Genomic DNA, 17,186 nt, shown 5'->3' on the forward strand with positions numbered 1-17,186 from the left:
GGGATGCTCTCAGGAAGATTCCCCGTTGGCAGGGGGGTGAGGCAGGGTTGCGTGCTCGTACCCACCCTGTTCTGCCTCTTTGTCAATGGGGTAGTTGACCACCTGACTAGGATAGCCGACATTGATGCTCCAAAGCTCAACGGCAGCAGGGTGCCCGCCATCATGTTTGTGGACGACACCCTGCTGCTGTCCAAATCCCCGATGGGAATTCAATGGGTCTTGGATGGGTTTGAAGCCTTCTGTGTTGACCGGGGATTGGAGATCAACGTGCTGAAAACTAAATACATGATTCTTAGTCCTCCTCTTTCAAGACGCCCCAATCCCACCATAGGTACACTGAGACTAGAGAGGGTTAACACATTTGAATACCTAGTGGTGACAATCAATCAAAACTTGACTTGGGACACACATCGGACAAAGGCCAACATCAAATTAGCTCAGTTAACGGGTGGTATCTCAAGGCTGGTAAATAGATCAACCCACAAACCCCTCGGCCCAGTGCTCCAAATCTACAAAATGCAGGCCCGGGGGGCAGTCATACACGGGGGGAGTTGTGGGGGCATATACCTGCCCAAAACTTGACAATAAATAAATTCATTAGGCAGATGGTGGCCTTACCGCCAGGCACCCCACTCCTGCTGCTCAGATTAGATCTGGGCTTAAGAACCATTGAGGAAGAACTGGGATTAAAACCTCTAACTTTCTGGCGTCGTATTTGGAGTACCCCAGAACTCATGAGCTACAGGAGGGAGTTGCAAGAGATTTTATCTCTATCAAATTCAACGAACATTCCCTGGTTGAAATATATAAAAAAGATATGTGAGAGTCAGGGAAGGCCGGAACTGTGGCTGGACCCAGCTAACGCTTGTAGCAGGGTATCCCGCAAATCTTTATCAAAGGACTATTACGAATTCAAAACAACATCATCACTACAGAATTCACTCATGGGGTCTCTAACACACTCATTTATTAAATCTAAAGACTCCTATCAACGGGAACTTGTCCTTGTCCTTGACCCGCATCCAGGAACACTTAAGCACTATAAAATCTGGAAAACTGACTACAAAGTTGGTGCAACACTGCCACAGTAATAAACACTCTTCAAGTGGTTGGTGTTGGAAAAAGTGACAGGTGATGCACGTACAGTTGAGCAGATGTTAATAACGAGGGAAGCTAAATGAATTTTTCAAGAAAAAACGGACCAATTTGGTTTGAATGACTTACTGGAATGGAACAAAATACATTAGATGCCCTAGAATATGGATTTTTGGCGTTTGTAAGAGTGTACACTAACGAGCCTGGTCTGTACTTTGAACAGTCATCCTGAGTGGTGGTGGATGTAGTGGGTAAATCATCAAGAATGCTCGGATTGTCATTTATGATATTATTAAGATCTTCGTCATCGAATGCTAACCCACCAAAGTCAGCCATCGCGAAAAAGGACCAATGAGGCTAAAAGAATCAACCAAGTGAGCGGACAATAGAGCTAACCTCAATCTTGAGGAGCTAGGAATTAAAAAGACCCGCAGCCGAGGCTGCTCAAAAACTGGGAATACGACTGTTAGAGGAGGGTCTAGGGGACGATATTTACCGACCTGTCAAGTTCATACCCCTAATGAACTACATTACAACAACAAAAAAACTTGAAGGTCTACAAAGTTGAGAAAAAGAAGTGGCCACAAGAAAATATCACACACCACTATCACGACTAACGGTGAAGGACCATCAGTTGTAAAGAAGTCCTATCAGCCCACCCATATGGCGGAACATCGTCATCTAGGACCTTATCAGCAGGTTCTTGTATGGCCAAGCCCATAGGTTATTGCTTGGTACCAATTGATCCTGAACTGAAAGAAGATGTGTCCTCACTGAGAGTGGTACTGATAGGGTGCAGTGCTCAAAGAGATAAGTGAGTAATTAAAATGACGGTCAGGGTAGAAAAAATGTTTATTAGTATCTCCCTGGACGTCAGGTAAAAAAGAGAGTGTGATGACAGTGTAAAAATATCACTGTACAGTAAGCATATACAATCTAGGCCAACATGTTTCTGCCGTTATGGTAATATTTTACCGGCATTCTTCAGGGCCAGGCTGGAATAACAGCTACTGCAACATCCACTATTATAAGTGTGAAATCATAATCAGAAAAAATTGTATAACATGGTTGAAGTAAGTAGAATTGTGTGGCTGAATGAACCACCCTACCGTATCCTCGTAAATAACCATGTAAAGAGCAATCCTTTCCTGCAAACATCAAGAAAAAAAGAACAATTTTGTGACAACCAAAGAAGGCTCTTTATAAACAGATGTGTGAAAAAATTGTGGCATTCAATTACTCCGTGGGCCAGTTAATTATATAACGGCCAAGTGGAAACCTGTGCATAGTATAGAGTCACAACCAGATAATCTGTGTACAAAGAAGTAATAAATCTAACATACACTTACCCAGCTTTGTGTGGGAAGTAAGCCTCGCCTCACCCGGCAACGGCTCGGATAAAGACGCCCCGCTCTATTGGACATATGGAGAAGGACAAATTCAGGACATGATAGCTGTCACTATCTCAATATGTATTTATATTGTATTAAAACTAAAAAACTTGGTTGTTCAATTATAGCCCATAGGTCCCAAAGAAGCGAAATGCTACACTCAGAGGGCTGCATTCAACTAGGGTTTTGGTTATTAATTCATAAACCCCATTCATGTCATGTTTAGTTATGAGGGTTCAGAAAAAAGAGTATATGATAAACATCTCTAGAGTCTAAATGTCGCATGTTGGAAGTAGTTCAAATGTTAAAATCCAGTATCTACTCAGAGCCACCCTAGCTAAACCGATGGTCATGTGAACTGGCCTGCACGGGAATGCCAGACAAAGACTAGGGCGGTTCAGGAAACTAGAAAACAGCACAAAGGTCCCTGGTATCCTCGTGTCCTTACCTGTCCGTCGGTACCTCCAGGAGTGAACCTGAACCTAAGGGGAGGTGCCGACGGACAGGAGCAAATGCGTATTTATGCGCACGCTAATTGGCAGTGGCGCTCATTAATTATCCACACCTGCAGGTAGGAGGCGCGGCCGTGGAATATTGGGTTTAAAGCGCATGACGCGAGGTCGTTGTCTTGGCCTCGCGCATGCGTAGTATGCAGGAATCAATAAGGAGGGGCATCGAGTTTGCCCTGGGACCGCCAATCAAAGTACGGCGCAGGCCAGTGTAATCCGAGGCGTGCGCGCGGAGCAAAACCCTACGCGAGGCTGAAACAAAGAGTCTCAGCATAGCGCATGCTCCGAGTAGTAAGACGGTCTCTAATGCTGACTCGGCTAAGTGTCTGGACACATACAAAGCAAAAGAACACAACTTTGCTAATGTTGATATTGATGTATTCTAACACCAATGTGGTCGAATAAAATTACCATAGAGAAGATTTACATATGCAATTAAATATTTATGTTTAAAAATCTTCTCGTATGTTGGTAGACAAAATGTAATCTTGCCCCTAAACTAGATGTCATTGTGAAATAACCTAGTTATGTGTGCATACTAGATAACTGCAAATCAAATGAGAAAGAGTTATAAAATGAAAAAACCACAGGATGAACTATCCGATGTCAGTTTCAATACTCTGGGTGTGCTCCTAAGAAGTGTATGCAAACCTTGTTCAAACAAAGTACAGTATGCGTTTTAAAATGACGCAATCAATTTACCAGGGAGTACGAAGAGATGCGTGTCAAGCAGTATAGCGCAAATCTTCGGGACAGCAAAAGTAGCTAGTAAGTGGACTGTACCCGGTGCTGTAAATGAAATTAACTTTTTTCAGAGAGACACCCAAGGTATATTGTCGTTCAGCCCCTGGACGTCCGTCCTAAGTTTAAAAATCCAACGCTGCTCCCTGATGAATAGGAAACGTGACACATCTGTCACGTGTGGGGGAATAAACGGTCGTTCCAAAACTACCCATTTAATTTCATCAGCTTTATGTTTAAGCTCCAAAAAGTGATTGGTTAAGCGAGTAGATTGTTTATTGCACCGAATTGTGCTTTTATGCTCGCTTATACGGAGCTTGATCTTCCTGGTAGTGTGTCCGATGTACATCAGCTTGCACGGGCATGTGATCATATAGATCAATTTGTCTGAATTGTAGTTGGTGTGGTTATTTAGTCGCCAGGGTCTTTCAGTCCCTATGTCAATTGTCAGGGTTTTGCATGTCTGTGGACAGACAGCGCATCCTCCACAGGGATAATGACCACGTACTGGTTCGGTGTTCCATAGGGTATTTGTGCCTTCTTTTCGATGGTACCTTGGCCTGGTGTGGACCAGGTTATCCCTGATGCTGGGACCTCTTTTAAAGGCAAACAGGGGACGTGGGATATCTCCCAACGCTGTATTCAATATTTTCCAGTGTCTGAGGATAATTTTCTTCACATCATTGGAACGAGTGTTAAAGGTATGTACCATGGTCATACGGTCTGCAGTTGTTTGCTTATTCTTGGGTTCCATGAGCGCTTCCCGATTGTTATTAGACGCTCTTTTACAGGCACGTCTGACCAGATGGTTCGGATAATGTCGTTCCCTTAGCTGTGTCGTCAAGTCTTTAGCATGTTGTTGGAATAGGGTCTTTGAGGAACAGTTCCTTCTGACTCTCAAGAATTGGCCTACCGGAAGGTTGTCCCGGAGTGCCTGGGGGTGGAAACTGTGATAGGACAGCAAGGAATTGCGTGACATTGGTTTCCGGTAAAGTTCACTTTGTAGGCCTCCTGTTCCTACACAGATCAAAATATCTAGAAATGGAAGTTTCTCTTTACTTGATTCCATAGTGAAATTTAGATATTGATTTTGTAAGTTAAGCCACGTATGGAACAATTCGGCGTCATTGGTAGAGCCTCTCCAGATGACTATCACGTCATCAATATATCTTCTCCACAGCAACACCTGGTGGAAAAAAGGGTTGCTGTGGTGAAGGACGTGATCTTGCTCAAATTGATGCATGTATAAATTGGCTAGGCTCGGGGCGAAAACGCTCCCCATAGAGGTCCCAGAGACCTGCAAAAAAAGTTCATCCTCATACTGAAAAAAGTTTTCCATCATGGCCAACCTGGCACATTCCATGATGAAACCTACTGGGGTGATTGTATTCAGTTCTCTAGATTCAAGGAGACTTCTAATGCAATCCAGTGTCTCTTGCTGTGGGATGCACGTGTATAAAGACTCGACATCAAAACTGACCAGGAGGTCAGTCGTGATGTCGAATTCCACTGCTGCCAAAAGTCTCAGGACGTCACCAGTATCCTTCAAATATGTTGGAGTTTCTGATACGATCGGTTTTAGAAAAAAATTCACAAAGGTGGATAGAGGCTCCAAAAGTTAGCCTATTCCCGATATAATGGGACGTCCTGGGGGTGGCCTTCTTTCTTTATGTATTTTGGGTAGGCAGTAAAAGTAAGGTGTTACAGGATGAGTCGTGATCAGGTATCTCGCTTCTAGAGGCGTGATCCATCCTTCACTTGATGCTTCTTCAATGAGACTTTTGATCTCGTGTGCAATCCTAGTAGTAGGGTCTTCAGTGAGGCGGCGATAGGCTCTTGTGTCATTAAGCTGTCTCAAGCACTCTGCTCGATAGACCTCTGTATCCAGGAGCACAATTGCCCCACCCTTGTCAGTGGGTTTAACTGTCAGGGATGTATCTTTTGCCAGATCCATAAGAGCAGTTTTTTCAGCTCTCGTGACGTTGTGATAGGGTCTATGCTTGTATTGACTAAGGTTCTTGATGTCATGGGTTACAGCTTGTTTGAAAGCAATAACTCGTGCTGGAACTTGATGGCTCAGAGGCGTATATGTGGATTTGGGTCTAAGACCAACAACCACCCATGGGTTTACCTCCAATGGGCTACCAGATGCCCAACTTTCCACCTCATCCACAATTCTATCAAGATCAGTCTTTTTTATGGCAGGGCCGAGGCAGAACTCGATGGAAAAGGAGAGGACAACAGGGAGTACATTGGGCACCAGAAACCACTCCCTCACACACAGACCCTCGATCAGGTCAACAACAGACGAGTACATCGAGGACAGGGACAGCGACTTAGTCGTCAACCTGAGTACTCGGACACTTACAGCAGATGAAAAATCTGTTCTGGACAAAGGGCTAGGTTTCGTTCCTACGAACATATGTGACCCCTTCACATTGAGACGTGAACTTGAGAACTTCTACAGGAAGATACGTCTCCATTTTTTCTTTAACACCAACCAAGAGATAGTGGACACTGATGAACCGACAGACCGTAATACTGGTCTTAGACCCAAATCCACATATACGCCTCTGAGCCATCAAGTTCCAGCACGAGTTATTGCTTTCGAACAAGCTGTAACCCATGACATCAAGAACCTTAGTCAATACAAGCATAGACCCTATCACAACGTCACGAGAGCTGAAAAAACTGCTCTTATGGATCTGGCAAAAGATACATCCCTGACAGTTAAACCCGCTGACAAGGGTGGGGCAATTGTGCTCCTGGATACAGAGGTCTATCGAGCAGAGTGCTTGAGACAGCTTAATGACACAAGAGCCTATCGCCGCCTCACTGAAGACCCTACTACTAGGATTGCACACGAGATCAAAAGTCTCATTGAAGAAGCATCAAGTGAAGGATGGATCACGCCTCTAGAAGCGAGATACCTGATCACGAATCATCCTGTAACACCTTACTTTTACTGCCTACCCAAAATACATAAAGAAAGAAGGCCACCCCCAGGACGTCCTATTATATCGGGAGTAGGCTCACTTTTGGAGCCTCTATCCACCTTTGTGGATTTTTTTCTAAAACCGATCGTATCAGAAACTCTAACATAATTGAAGGATACTGGTGACGTCCTGAGACTTTTGGCAGCAGTGGAATTCGACATCACGACTGACCTCCTGGTCAGTTTTGATGTCGAGTCTTTATACACGTGTATCCCACAGCAAGAGACACTGGATTGCATTAGAAGTCTCCTTGAATCTAGAGAACTGAATACAATCACCCCAGTAGGGTTCATCATGGAATGTGCCAGGTTGGCCATGATGGAAAACTTTTTTCAGTATGAGGATGAACTTTTTTTGCAGGTCTCTGGCACCTCTATGGGGAGAGTTTTCGCCCCGAGCCTAGCCAATTTATACATGCATCAATTTGAGCAAGATCACGTCCTTCACCACAGCAACCCTTTTTTCCACCAGGTGTTGCTGTGGAGAAGATATATTGATGACGTGATAGTCATCTGGAGAGGCTCTACCAATGACCCCGAATTGTTCCATACGTGGCTTAACTTACAAAATCAATATCTAAATTTCACTATGGAATCAAGTAAAGAGAAACTTCCATTTCTAGATATTTTGATCTGTGTAGAAACAGGAGGCCTACAAAGTGAACTTTACCGGAAACCAATGTTACGCAATTCCTTACTGTCCTATCACAGTTTCCACCCCCAGGCACTCCGGGACAACCTTCCGGTAGGCCAATTCTTGAGAGTCAGAAGGAACTGTTCCTCCAAGACCCTATTCCAACAACATGCTAAAGACTTGACGACACAGCTAAGGGAACGACATTATCCGAACCATCTGGTCAGACGTGCCTGTAAAAGAGCGTCTAATAACAATCGGGAAGCGCTCATGGAACCCAAGAATAAGCAAACAACTGCAGACCGTATGACCATGGTACATACCTTTAACACTCGTTCCAATTATGTGAAGAAAATTATCCTCAGACACTGGAAAATATTGAATACAGCGTTGGGAGATATCCCACATCCCCTGTTTGCCTTTAAAAGAGGTCACAGCATCAGGGATAACCTGGTCCACACCAGGCCAAGGTACCATCGAAAAGAAGGCACAAATACCCTATGGAACACCGAACCAGTACGTGGTCATTATCCCTGTGGAGGATGCGCTGTCTGTCCACAGACATGCAAAACCCTGACAATTGACATAGGAACTGAAAGACCCTGGCGACTAAATAACCACACCAACTGCAATTCAGACAAATTGATCTATATGATCACATGCCCGTGCAAGCTGATGTACATCGGACACACTACCAGGAAGATCAAGCTCCGTATAAGCGAGCATAAAAGCACAATTCGGTGCAATAAACAATCTACTCGCTTAACCAATCACTTTTTGGAGCTGAAACATAAAGCTGATGAAATTAAATGGGTAGTTTTGGAACGACCGTTTATTCCCCCACACGTGACAGATGTGTCACGTTTCCTATTCATCAGGGAGCAGCGTTGGATTTTTAAACTTAGGACGGACGTCCAGGGGTTGAACGACAATATACCTTGGGTGTCTCTCTGAAAAAAGTTAATTTCAGTTACAGCACCGGGTACAGTCCACTTACTAGCTACTTTTGCTGTCCCGAAGATTTGCACTATACTGCTTGACACGCATCTCTTCGTACTCCCTGGTAAATTGATTGCGTCATTTTAAAACGCATACTGTACTTTGTATGAACAAGGTTTGCATACACTTCTTAGGAGCACACCCAGAGTATTGAAACTGACATCGGATTGTTCATCCTGTGGTTTTTTCATTTTATAACTCTTTCTCATTTGATTTGCAGTTATCTAGTATGCACACATAACTAGGTTATTTCACAATGACATCTAGTTTAGGGGCAAGATTAAATTTTGTCTACCAACATACGAGAAGATTATTAAACATAAATATTTAATTGCATATGTAAATCTTCTCTATGGTAATTGTATTCGACCACATTGGTGTTAGAATACATCAATATCAACATTAGCAAAGTTGTGTTCTTTTGCTTTGTATGTGTCCAGACACTTAGCCGAGTCAGCATTAGAGACCGTCTTACTACTCGGAGCATGCGCTATGCTGAGACTCTTTGTTTCAGCCTCGCGTAGGGTTTTGCTCCGCGCGCACGCCTCGGATTACACTGGCCTGCGCCGTACTTTGATTGGCGGTCCCAGGGCAAACTCGATGCCCCTCCTTATTGATTCCTGCATACTACGCATGCGCGAGGCCAAGACAACGACCTCGCGTCATGCGCTTTAAACCCAATATTCCACGGCCGCGCCTCCTACCTGCAGGTGTGGATAATTAATGAGCGCCACTGCCAATTAGCGTGCGCATAAATACGCATTTCCTCCTGTCCGTCGGCACCTCCCCTTCGGTTCAGGTTCACTCCTGGAGGTACCGATGGACAGGTAAGGACACGAGGATACCAGGGACCTTTGTGCTGTTTTCTAGTTTCCTGAACCGCCCTAGTCTTTGTCTGGCATTCCCGTGCAGGCCAGTTCACATGACCATCGGTTTAGCTAGGGTGGCTCTGAGTAGATACTGGATTTTAACATTTGAACTACTTCCAACATGCTACATTTAGACTCTAGAGATGTTTATCATATACTCTTTTTTCTGCACCCTTATAACTAAACATGACATGAATGGGGTTTATGAATTAATAACCAAAACCCTAGTTGAATGCAGCCCTCTGAGTGTAGCATTTCGCTTCTTTGGGACCTATGGGCTATAATTGAACAACCAAGTTTTTTAGTTTTAATACAATATTTAATACAATATAAATATAAATACATATTGAGATAGTGACAGACGGAAGTCCTCATCCTGGGCTCCTCGCACTCCGCCTGGGACGACTCCTGGTGGCCCCCCGCCCTGGGCACCGCACCCACACCGACAGACCACGCACGCAACCTGGGCTTCATCCTGGACTCCTCCCTCTCTATGACCAGACAAGTCAACGCCGTCTCCTCGTCATGCTTCAACATCCTGCGCATGCTACGGAAGATCTTCCGGTGGATCCCCACCGAGACCAGGAAGACGGTCACCCAGGCCCTCGTCACCAGCCGACTGGACTACGGCAACGCCCTCTACGCCGGAACCACCGCCAAGCTCCAGAAGAGACTCCAGCGGATCCAGAACACCTCAGCCAGACTCATCCTCGACATCCCCCGACGCAGCCACATCTCCGGACATCTGAGAGACCTGCACTTGTTCCCCGTCAACAAGAGAATCACCTTCCGTCTCCTCACCCACGCACACAAAGCCCTACACCATCAAGGCCCGAGCTACCTCAACAACCGCATCAACTTCTACGCTCCCAAACGCCACCTCCGATCAGCCAGTCACGCCCTCGCCGCCGTCCCCTGCATCCGAAGAACGACAACAGGAGGAAGGTCCTTCTCCTACCTGGCCGCCAAGACCTGGAACTCCCTCCCTCCCGACCTGCGCCTGACCCAAGACCACCTCTCCTTCAGGCAGAAGCTGAAGACCTGGCTGTTCGAGCAGTAGCAGCACCCCCCCCCCCCCAAGTGCCTTGAGACCCTCCGGGTAAGTAGTGCGCTCTATAAATGTCCTTGATTGATTGATTGATTGATTATCATGTCCTGAATTTGTCCTTCTCCATATGTCCAATAGAGCGGGGCCTCTTTTTCCGAGCCGTTGCCGGGTGAGGCGAGGCTTACTTCCCACACAAAGCTGGGTAAGTGTATGTTAGATTTATTACTTCTTTGTACACAGATTATCTTGTTGTGACTCTATACTATGCACAGGTCTCCACTTGGCCGTTATATAATTAACTGGCCCACGGAGTAATTGAATGCCACCATTTTTTCACACATCTGTTTATAAAGAGCCTTCTTTGGTTGTCACAAAATTGTTCCTTTTTTCTTGATGTTTGCAGGAAAGGATTGCTCTTTACATGGTTATTTACGAGGATATGGTAGGGTGGTTCATTCAGCCACACAATTCTACTTACTTCAACCATGTTATACAATTTTTTCTGATTATGATTTCACACTTATAATAGTGGATGTTGCAGTAGCTGTTATTCCAGCCTGGCCCTGAAGAATGCCGGTAAAATATTACCATAACGGCAGAAACATGTTGGCCTAGATTGTATATGCTTACAGTACAGTGATATTTTTACACTGTCATCACACTCTCTTTTTTACCTGACGTCCAGGGAGATACTAATAAACATTTTTTCTACCCTGACCGTCATTTTAATGACTCACTTATCTCTTTGAGCACTGCACCCTATCAGTACCACTCTCAGTGAGGACACATCTTCTTTCAGTTCAGGATCAATTGGTACCAAGCAATAACCTATGGGCTTGGCCATACAAGAACCTGCTGATAAGGTCCTAGATGACGATATTCCACCATATGGGTGGGCTGATAGGACTTCTTTACAACTGATGGTCCTTCACCGTTAGTCGTGATAGTGGTGTGTGATATTTTCTTGTGGCCACTTCTTTTTCTCAACTTTGTAGACCTTCAAGTTTTTTTGTTGTTGTAATGTAATTCTTATAATTAGCACGGCTCAGAGATTGAGTGAAGAACTCTTGAAAGAGATCTTTGAGCTCGAAGAGAGCATTAAACGTGACAACACTCTTACAAATGCCAAAGATCATCTCAGTAAAATACAAGTAGATCTAACTGAGTATAAGAGTTACATGATTAATCAAAAAATCAAAGGACTACAATGAAATCTACAGAGATACACACATGAATGGGCCTTCCCTTATGTAACTGATGCACACTATCAGTCAGGACCTAAACAATTGAACCAGACAGGTCAACGTAGAGCCTGGGGGGGGCAGACAACAACAACAACAACAACAACAGAAACGCACCCCGGCCAATTGGTCCTTTGACAATACGTCCAGTGAGGACGAGCAGGATAGGCCTCAAGGGAATCGTGTTAGGTTTAACCCGCAACCACAGAGTAACACCGAATCAGGAACATTACTGCGTTCTTTTTAGAACAGGGACAAGGGGCCAACAGGGTAACTGGTCAACCAGGAAGAGGAAGAGGACGAGGCAATCGACCCCCCCAATGGCAAACTTACTTCCCAAGACAAACTCGGAGCAGAGGCAGACAACCCCTATAAATAACATCGTAGTAAATCTGTCAGACCATATACTCACAGAGAATGAAGAACAAGTCCTAAATAAGGGGCTAGGGGTTGTTCCGACACCCACACATGACCCTTTTAGATGTAGGGTTGAGTTTTTTGAGACAGTCCGAAAAATCAAACCCAAGATATTTTTTGCCAATCAACCCCAGGAGAATGAAGGGGGTTTTAAGACGAACTTACGAAAACCGTCCACGTTTACTCCATCTGGTGCAGCTGTGGGCCCTGAGATTGTGGTCTTCGAGTCCAAAGTTCTGCAAGATATTGAGGACCTTGAATCCCAAGAGAGAAATATGGGATACAAAAATATGTCCAGACTTGAATGGGAAGCAGTTAAGACCTTGCAAAATAATGTTGACATAACAATAAAAAGTGCAGATAAAGGGGGTGCGGTTGTTGTGCTCAATACCAGGGATTATGAGACAGAAGTATTACGCCTACTAAATGTACGGGCCAACTACCAACCTTTGACAAAAGATCCTACGCCAGAGTTGCTTAAACTTATTAAAACCATGGTGGCAGAGGCAAGAGAGAGGAAACGGATTTCCACAAAAGAAGCAGAATTGCTGGTGAATACCAACCCCAGGATGCCTGCGTTCTATATTTTACCAAAAATACATAAGCCTGACCGGCCGCCGCCGGGCAGGCCTATTGTGTCGGGGATACAGTCTATCCTAGAACCCCTCTCCCAATTCGCAGACTACTTTCTGCGCAAATCGGTGATTATCCAAAAATCTTTTGTAAAAGATACAATGGACATTTTGAATGTTATCAGCGAAATGACCTTTGATCCAACACAAGAATTGTTGGTTACCATTGACATTGAGTCCCTCTATTCCTGTATCCCCCAGGATGCCACGCTGGTGGCAGCAGCGAGGGCCTTGGGGGAACAGGAATGGTTTTATGATGCTCCACAAACTTTCATAATGCAATGCATCGAAATAGCACTTACACGCAACTTCTTCTGCTACAAGGACAAGTTGTTCTTGCAAACTACGGGGACCTCTATGGGGGCCACTATGGCCCCAAGCCTAGCCTGCATATATGTAGGCCAGTTCGAAGAGCACATCTTCTACCCTACCACCAATCCCTTCAGAGACCATGTTCGTCTCTGGAGGAGATATATTGACGATGTGCTCTGTCTATGGACTGGAGAGGAGACAGAATTGTTGGACTTTCTAAATTGGCTTAACCATCAAGATCAATGTCTCCGTTTTACATGGTCCTATAGTGGGGAGTCCGCTGTATATTTGGACTTAGACATTCAGGCCAGTGGTAACATTTTAAGTACAAAAGTGCATCATAAGCCCACGGACAGAAACTCTCTATTATCCTACCAGTCATTCCACCCACGGGCTCTCAGAGATAACCTCCCGGTGGGCCAGTTTCTCCGATACCGCAGAAACTGTTCCACCACAGAGGTTTTCAATGACCAAGCACAAGTCCTGGGAGAGAAACTCTTACAGAGGAAGTATCCACCAAAAATCATCAGGCAAGCAAAGAAGAGAGCGTTAAACACTCCTAGAAGTGCTTTATTGGAGGTGAATAAAAGAGTGAAAAGAGAATGTTTGCCTGTGGTGTTGACCTTTGATCCTCTGGCAACCAAAATTAGGCAGTCGATTCGTAAGCACTGGGCTATTCTATCTAGTAAAGACGTCAGAATGCCCCTCCTAGATTCGCCTTCAAGCGGTCTAGTAATTTGAAGGACAAACTAGTGCATACTCGGATGCATACTCCTAAAGATAACAGTAAGACACGACTTACAGGTCACCATCCCTGCGGCACGTGTTCTGTCTGTCCCCTCACTTCTAAGACCACTAGTGTTATCTTGAAGTCAGGCAAGGAATGGGAGCTAAGACATTTCAGTAACTGTAATACCACGAATGTGGTGTACAGACTGGACTGTGAGTGTGGACTATACTATATAGGACTCACCACACGGAAAATAAAAACCCGCATCCAGGAACACTTAAGCACTATAAAATCTGGAAAACTGACTACAAAGTTGGTGCAACACTGCCACAGTAATAAACACTCTTTCAAGTGGTTGGTGTTGGAAAAAGTGACAGGTGATGCACGTACAGTTGAGCAGATGTTAATCACGAGGGAAGCTAAATGGATTTTTCAAGAAAAAACGGACCAATTTGGTTTGAATGATTTACTGGAATGGAACAAAATACATTAGATGCCCTAGAATATGGATGTTTGGCGCTTGTAAGAGTGTACACTAACGAGCCTGGTCTGTACTTTGAACAGGCTTTAACATCAACCAGGTGGCAGATTCTGGGAAAGTATGGAGAAATGGCCCCCCTTTTTTTGCCCCCTTTTTTTGCCACCTATAAGTCGGTCCCTATGTAAATACAGGGATATGGATGTGCGGCATTGTGAAATAAAACGTCGAACATGCCCTTTGGGTCTTATTGAAAAGTGAAAAGAGAGAGAATACTAGAAGTCCCCATGAAAATAAAGTGTGGTTGGTGCCTGACATAAAAAATAAATAATAAAAATGATAGAAAAATGTTTTCTAAATTTAATACAGAATGGAGGTTTAAAAGTTTCCCACTGCTGTAAATAAAGAGTCCTGGCCGATACTATTGGAAATATACCAATAATTTAATTTGGTCATATCGTATTGACTAATAAAGTTTTCGTAAATGTTGTCACTCGAGATCTCGCGATAACGCCGCCCCGCTTGGGAAAATCTATGGTTTTCAATGTACTTCAGCCCAAACCAAAATGGTGGCCGCGTTGTATCGCGTTGAGACGCCGGCAAAAGAAATTATATATGCATAAGACCAACGTGAGAAAGAAGCCAGGGACGATTGAACGTCAGACACCTTCCACCTAACTGGTAAGGAGAAGGGACTCCAGGACCTTCTCACGGCTGTGGGGAGAGGACCCGGGTGTATACTTAGATTAAGAGCGCTATGCCGACTAAATCTTGTGAGGCTTGATCGAGGAGGGAAATACTCCGGGAGTTTCTCACGGCTGTGGGGAGAGGACCCGGGTGTATACTTAGATTAAGAGCGCTATGCCGAACAATTCTTGTGAGGCTTGATCGAGGAGGGAAATACTGAGTTCGCATTTACACAGTTGAGTCAGATAATGAGAGTGTATATAACTGGTTTGAGGATAACTTGCATGTGCTATTGATCGGAATTAGTTATTCTCAAAAGGATGATTACAACATTAAATATTCCTATCTTCGAGCATAATGACACAGGGTGTAATGTGATACCGAGTACTGGAGAACTAAGGAATACTTGCTGGATAGTCCACCATAGTGCTGGGTGGGCCCCCTTTTCCTTGTCGAGATGATTGAAAGATAGTTAGTACCAGGCACTATTGTTTCATTCATTTCTTGCAGAAAATCGAAAGGGAAGGGATTGTAACCGACATTTGCGGTTGCCGTTCATGGAGAACCTGACCCTCTTGGCTGGTATGAGAGCTGTAGGCTGAATGAGGGTAATTAATATTGAACTATATGCCAGGGGGATGAGGTGGCACACGTTCTTTGAGCAGGATTGACACAAAATTATGTTTTTTATGTGGTTATAGTTGTGAAGACTAACTTGTCCATATGCAGTGGCCTTAAAATTTAAGACGCCCTGAAGAAATTGCCAGAAATTTCGTTGGCAATGAAACATGTCGGCAAGCAAAGTAGTATTGGTTGGATAGGTAGTAACCTTTACTACATTCTCTCCCTTTTTAACTTCCACACCCAGCAAATGAGACAGAATAAAAGTACACATCTGTGTTGGTTTGTGGTTTCATTTGTTGTTTGACACTTTTTGGTTACCTTGTGGTCTTCTTCCACTGTATATTTTCACAAAATCTTTGTGTTTTTTTTGGACTCTCTTTTTCTTTGAGCTTGATGGTGCCAATGATGAGAACAGGGCAATCCTGGTGAGTACCTGCCAGGTTCCCGTTGGTGGTGCGCCCGTGAGGTGCCATCTTGCTCACACACACTTTTTTCTAATCTTTCTATATCACAGTTGGACACTTGAGTGTGTGTTTTTCTTGTTAGCTCACAACTGAATTTTACTTATTTGGGAACATTGCGATTTTTTGAATGAGGCACAAATCCAGGCTACACCGACTACCCGAGAACTAAAGAAAGGGGAGGAGTTCCTGTAATGATAATACAATCAATGGTGTACCAAAAGAAAGGATAAATTTGTGAGTGCCTACTAAGTCTAGGTCTTTTTTGTATTAGTTACTTGACAAAATTAGCCCTGCTCTGACAAGAAAACTATTTCTACAGTGGAGGTACGGCACACTCCCCCTCAAAGCATTTAGTAGTACCTGGTCCCATCCCTCCACCTCAGAGCAATGTCCAGCATGCTCGTATCAACAGGAAACTGACTTGCATGTTATTTTTTTCTGTAAGGCATATCAGAAACCAAGAAAGTATTGGCTTGTTCCCCTACTTAAAAATCTGGGGTTCAGGCACTACTTGCCTGCCTACAGAATACTAAAAACGGACATATCGCCTCCAATTGTGTTTGCGGTAGCCACATTTTTAACTGCGATGTGGCACATTCGTACTCGTTGTATGCACTGACATAGACTCGGTACTGTTTTAAAATTTTATTTATGTATTCCTGATTTTTAACTGAAACACAGTGCACACATCTCTGTCATTTTAAAAATCCAATGTGTAATGTATGATAGGTAAACTTTGTTATTGTCTGATTTGTTCCCAGGATGGAAACGGTAAAGCCTTTTTAATCATCGTTGACAGATTTGTAATAACCATTTTGTACTGTTTAATTATTTGGATGCCACCTTTTATGATCTATTTGATCGAAATAAAGGAAAAAAAAATGAATGAATGCTTGTGTAACAAGCATATGCTGAAGTGAGGCAGAATAGAGGAGATACGTTTTTATTCTGAGATGAAGAGACAGACTTGGTGAAAAAACAAGAAGCTTCTGACTATTCTGTGCATCTCTCTTTCCCACTTTCAGATGATCTACAAGGCTCGCAATCCCAAAGATGTGGCTGTCTCCTTCTATAACTTTCACCTCATCTCCAGGGTACACCCCGAGCCCGGGACTTGGCCAGAATTTCTGGAGAATTTCATGGCTGGCAATGGTAGGGCTATCTTTTCCTCAGTGGTCTGAATGGAAATCTGTCAAACAAAACTTTGGGGAATCATGAAAACGTATCTCTAGCGGTAAATAAGAAAGAGTTGTTTGTTGTGAAGGGCATCTATCTTGACCTAAGAGGTAAGAAGCACAGATCCATAGAAATTCCCTCTAA

General features: G+C 44.0%; 1 protein-coding gene across 1 annotated transcript in view; it reads left to right on the forward strand.

Annotated features, from left to right (window-relative positions):
- LOC144768583 (sulfotransferase 1 family member D1-like) overlaps window positions 1–17,186 on the forward strand; it is a 320,008-nt gene that overhangs the window by 18,662 nt on the left and 284,160 nt on the right. The window contains exon 4 of the mRNA XM_078652372.1: window positions 16,892–17,018. Within this exon, the coding sequence (XP_078508498.1) occupies window positions 16,892–17,018 (127 nt within the window). The remainder of the gene's footprint in view (window positions 1–16,891; window positions 17,019–17,186) is intronic.

The sequence above is a fragment of the Lissotriton helveticus genome, chromosome 7 (assembly GCF_964261635.1).
Source record: "Lissotriton helveticus chromosome 7, aLisHel1.1, whole genome shotgun sequence".
Lineage (NCBI taxonomy): Eukaryota > Metazoa > Chordata > Amphibia > Caudata > Salamandridae > Lissotriton > Lissotriton helveticus.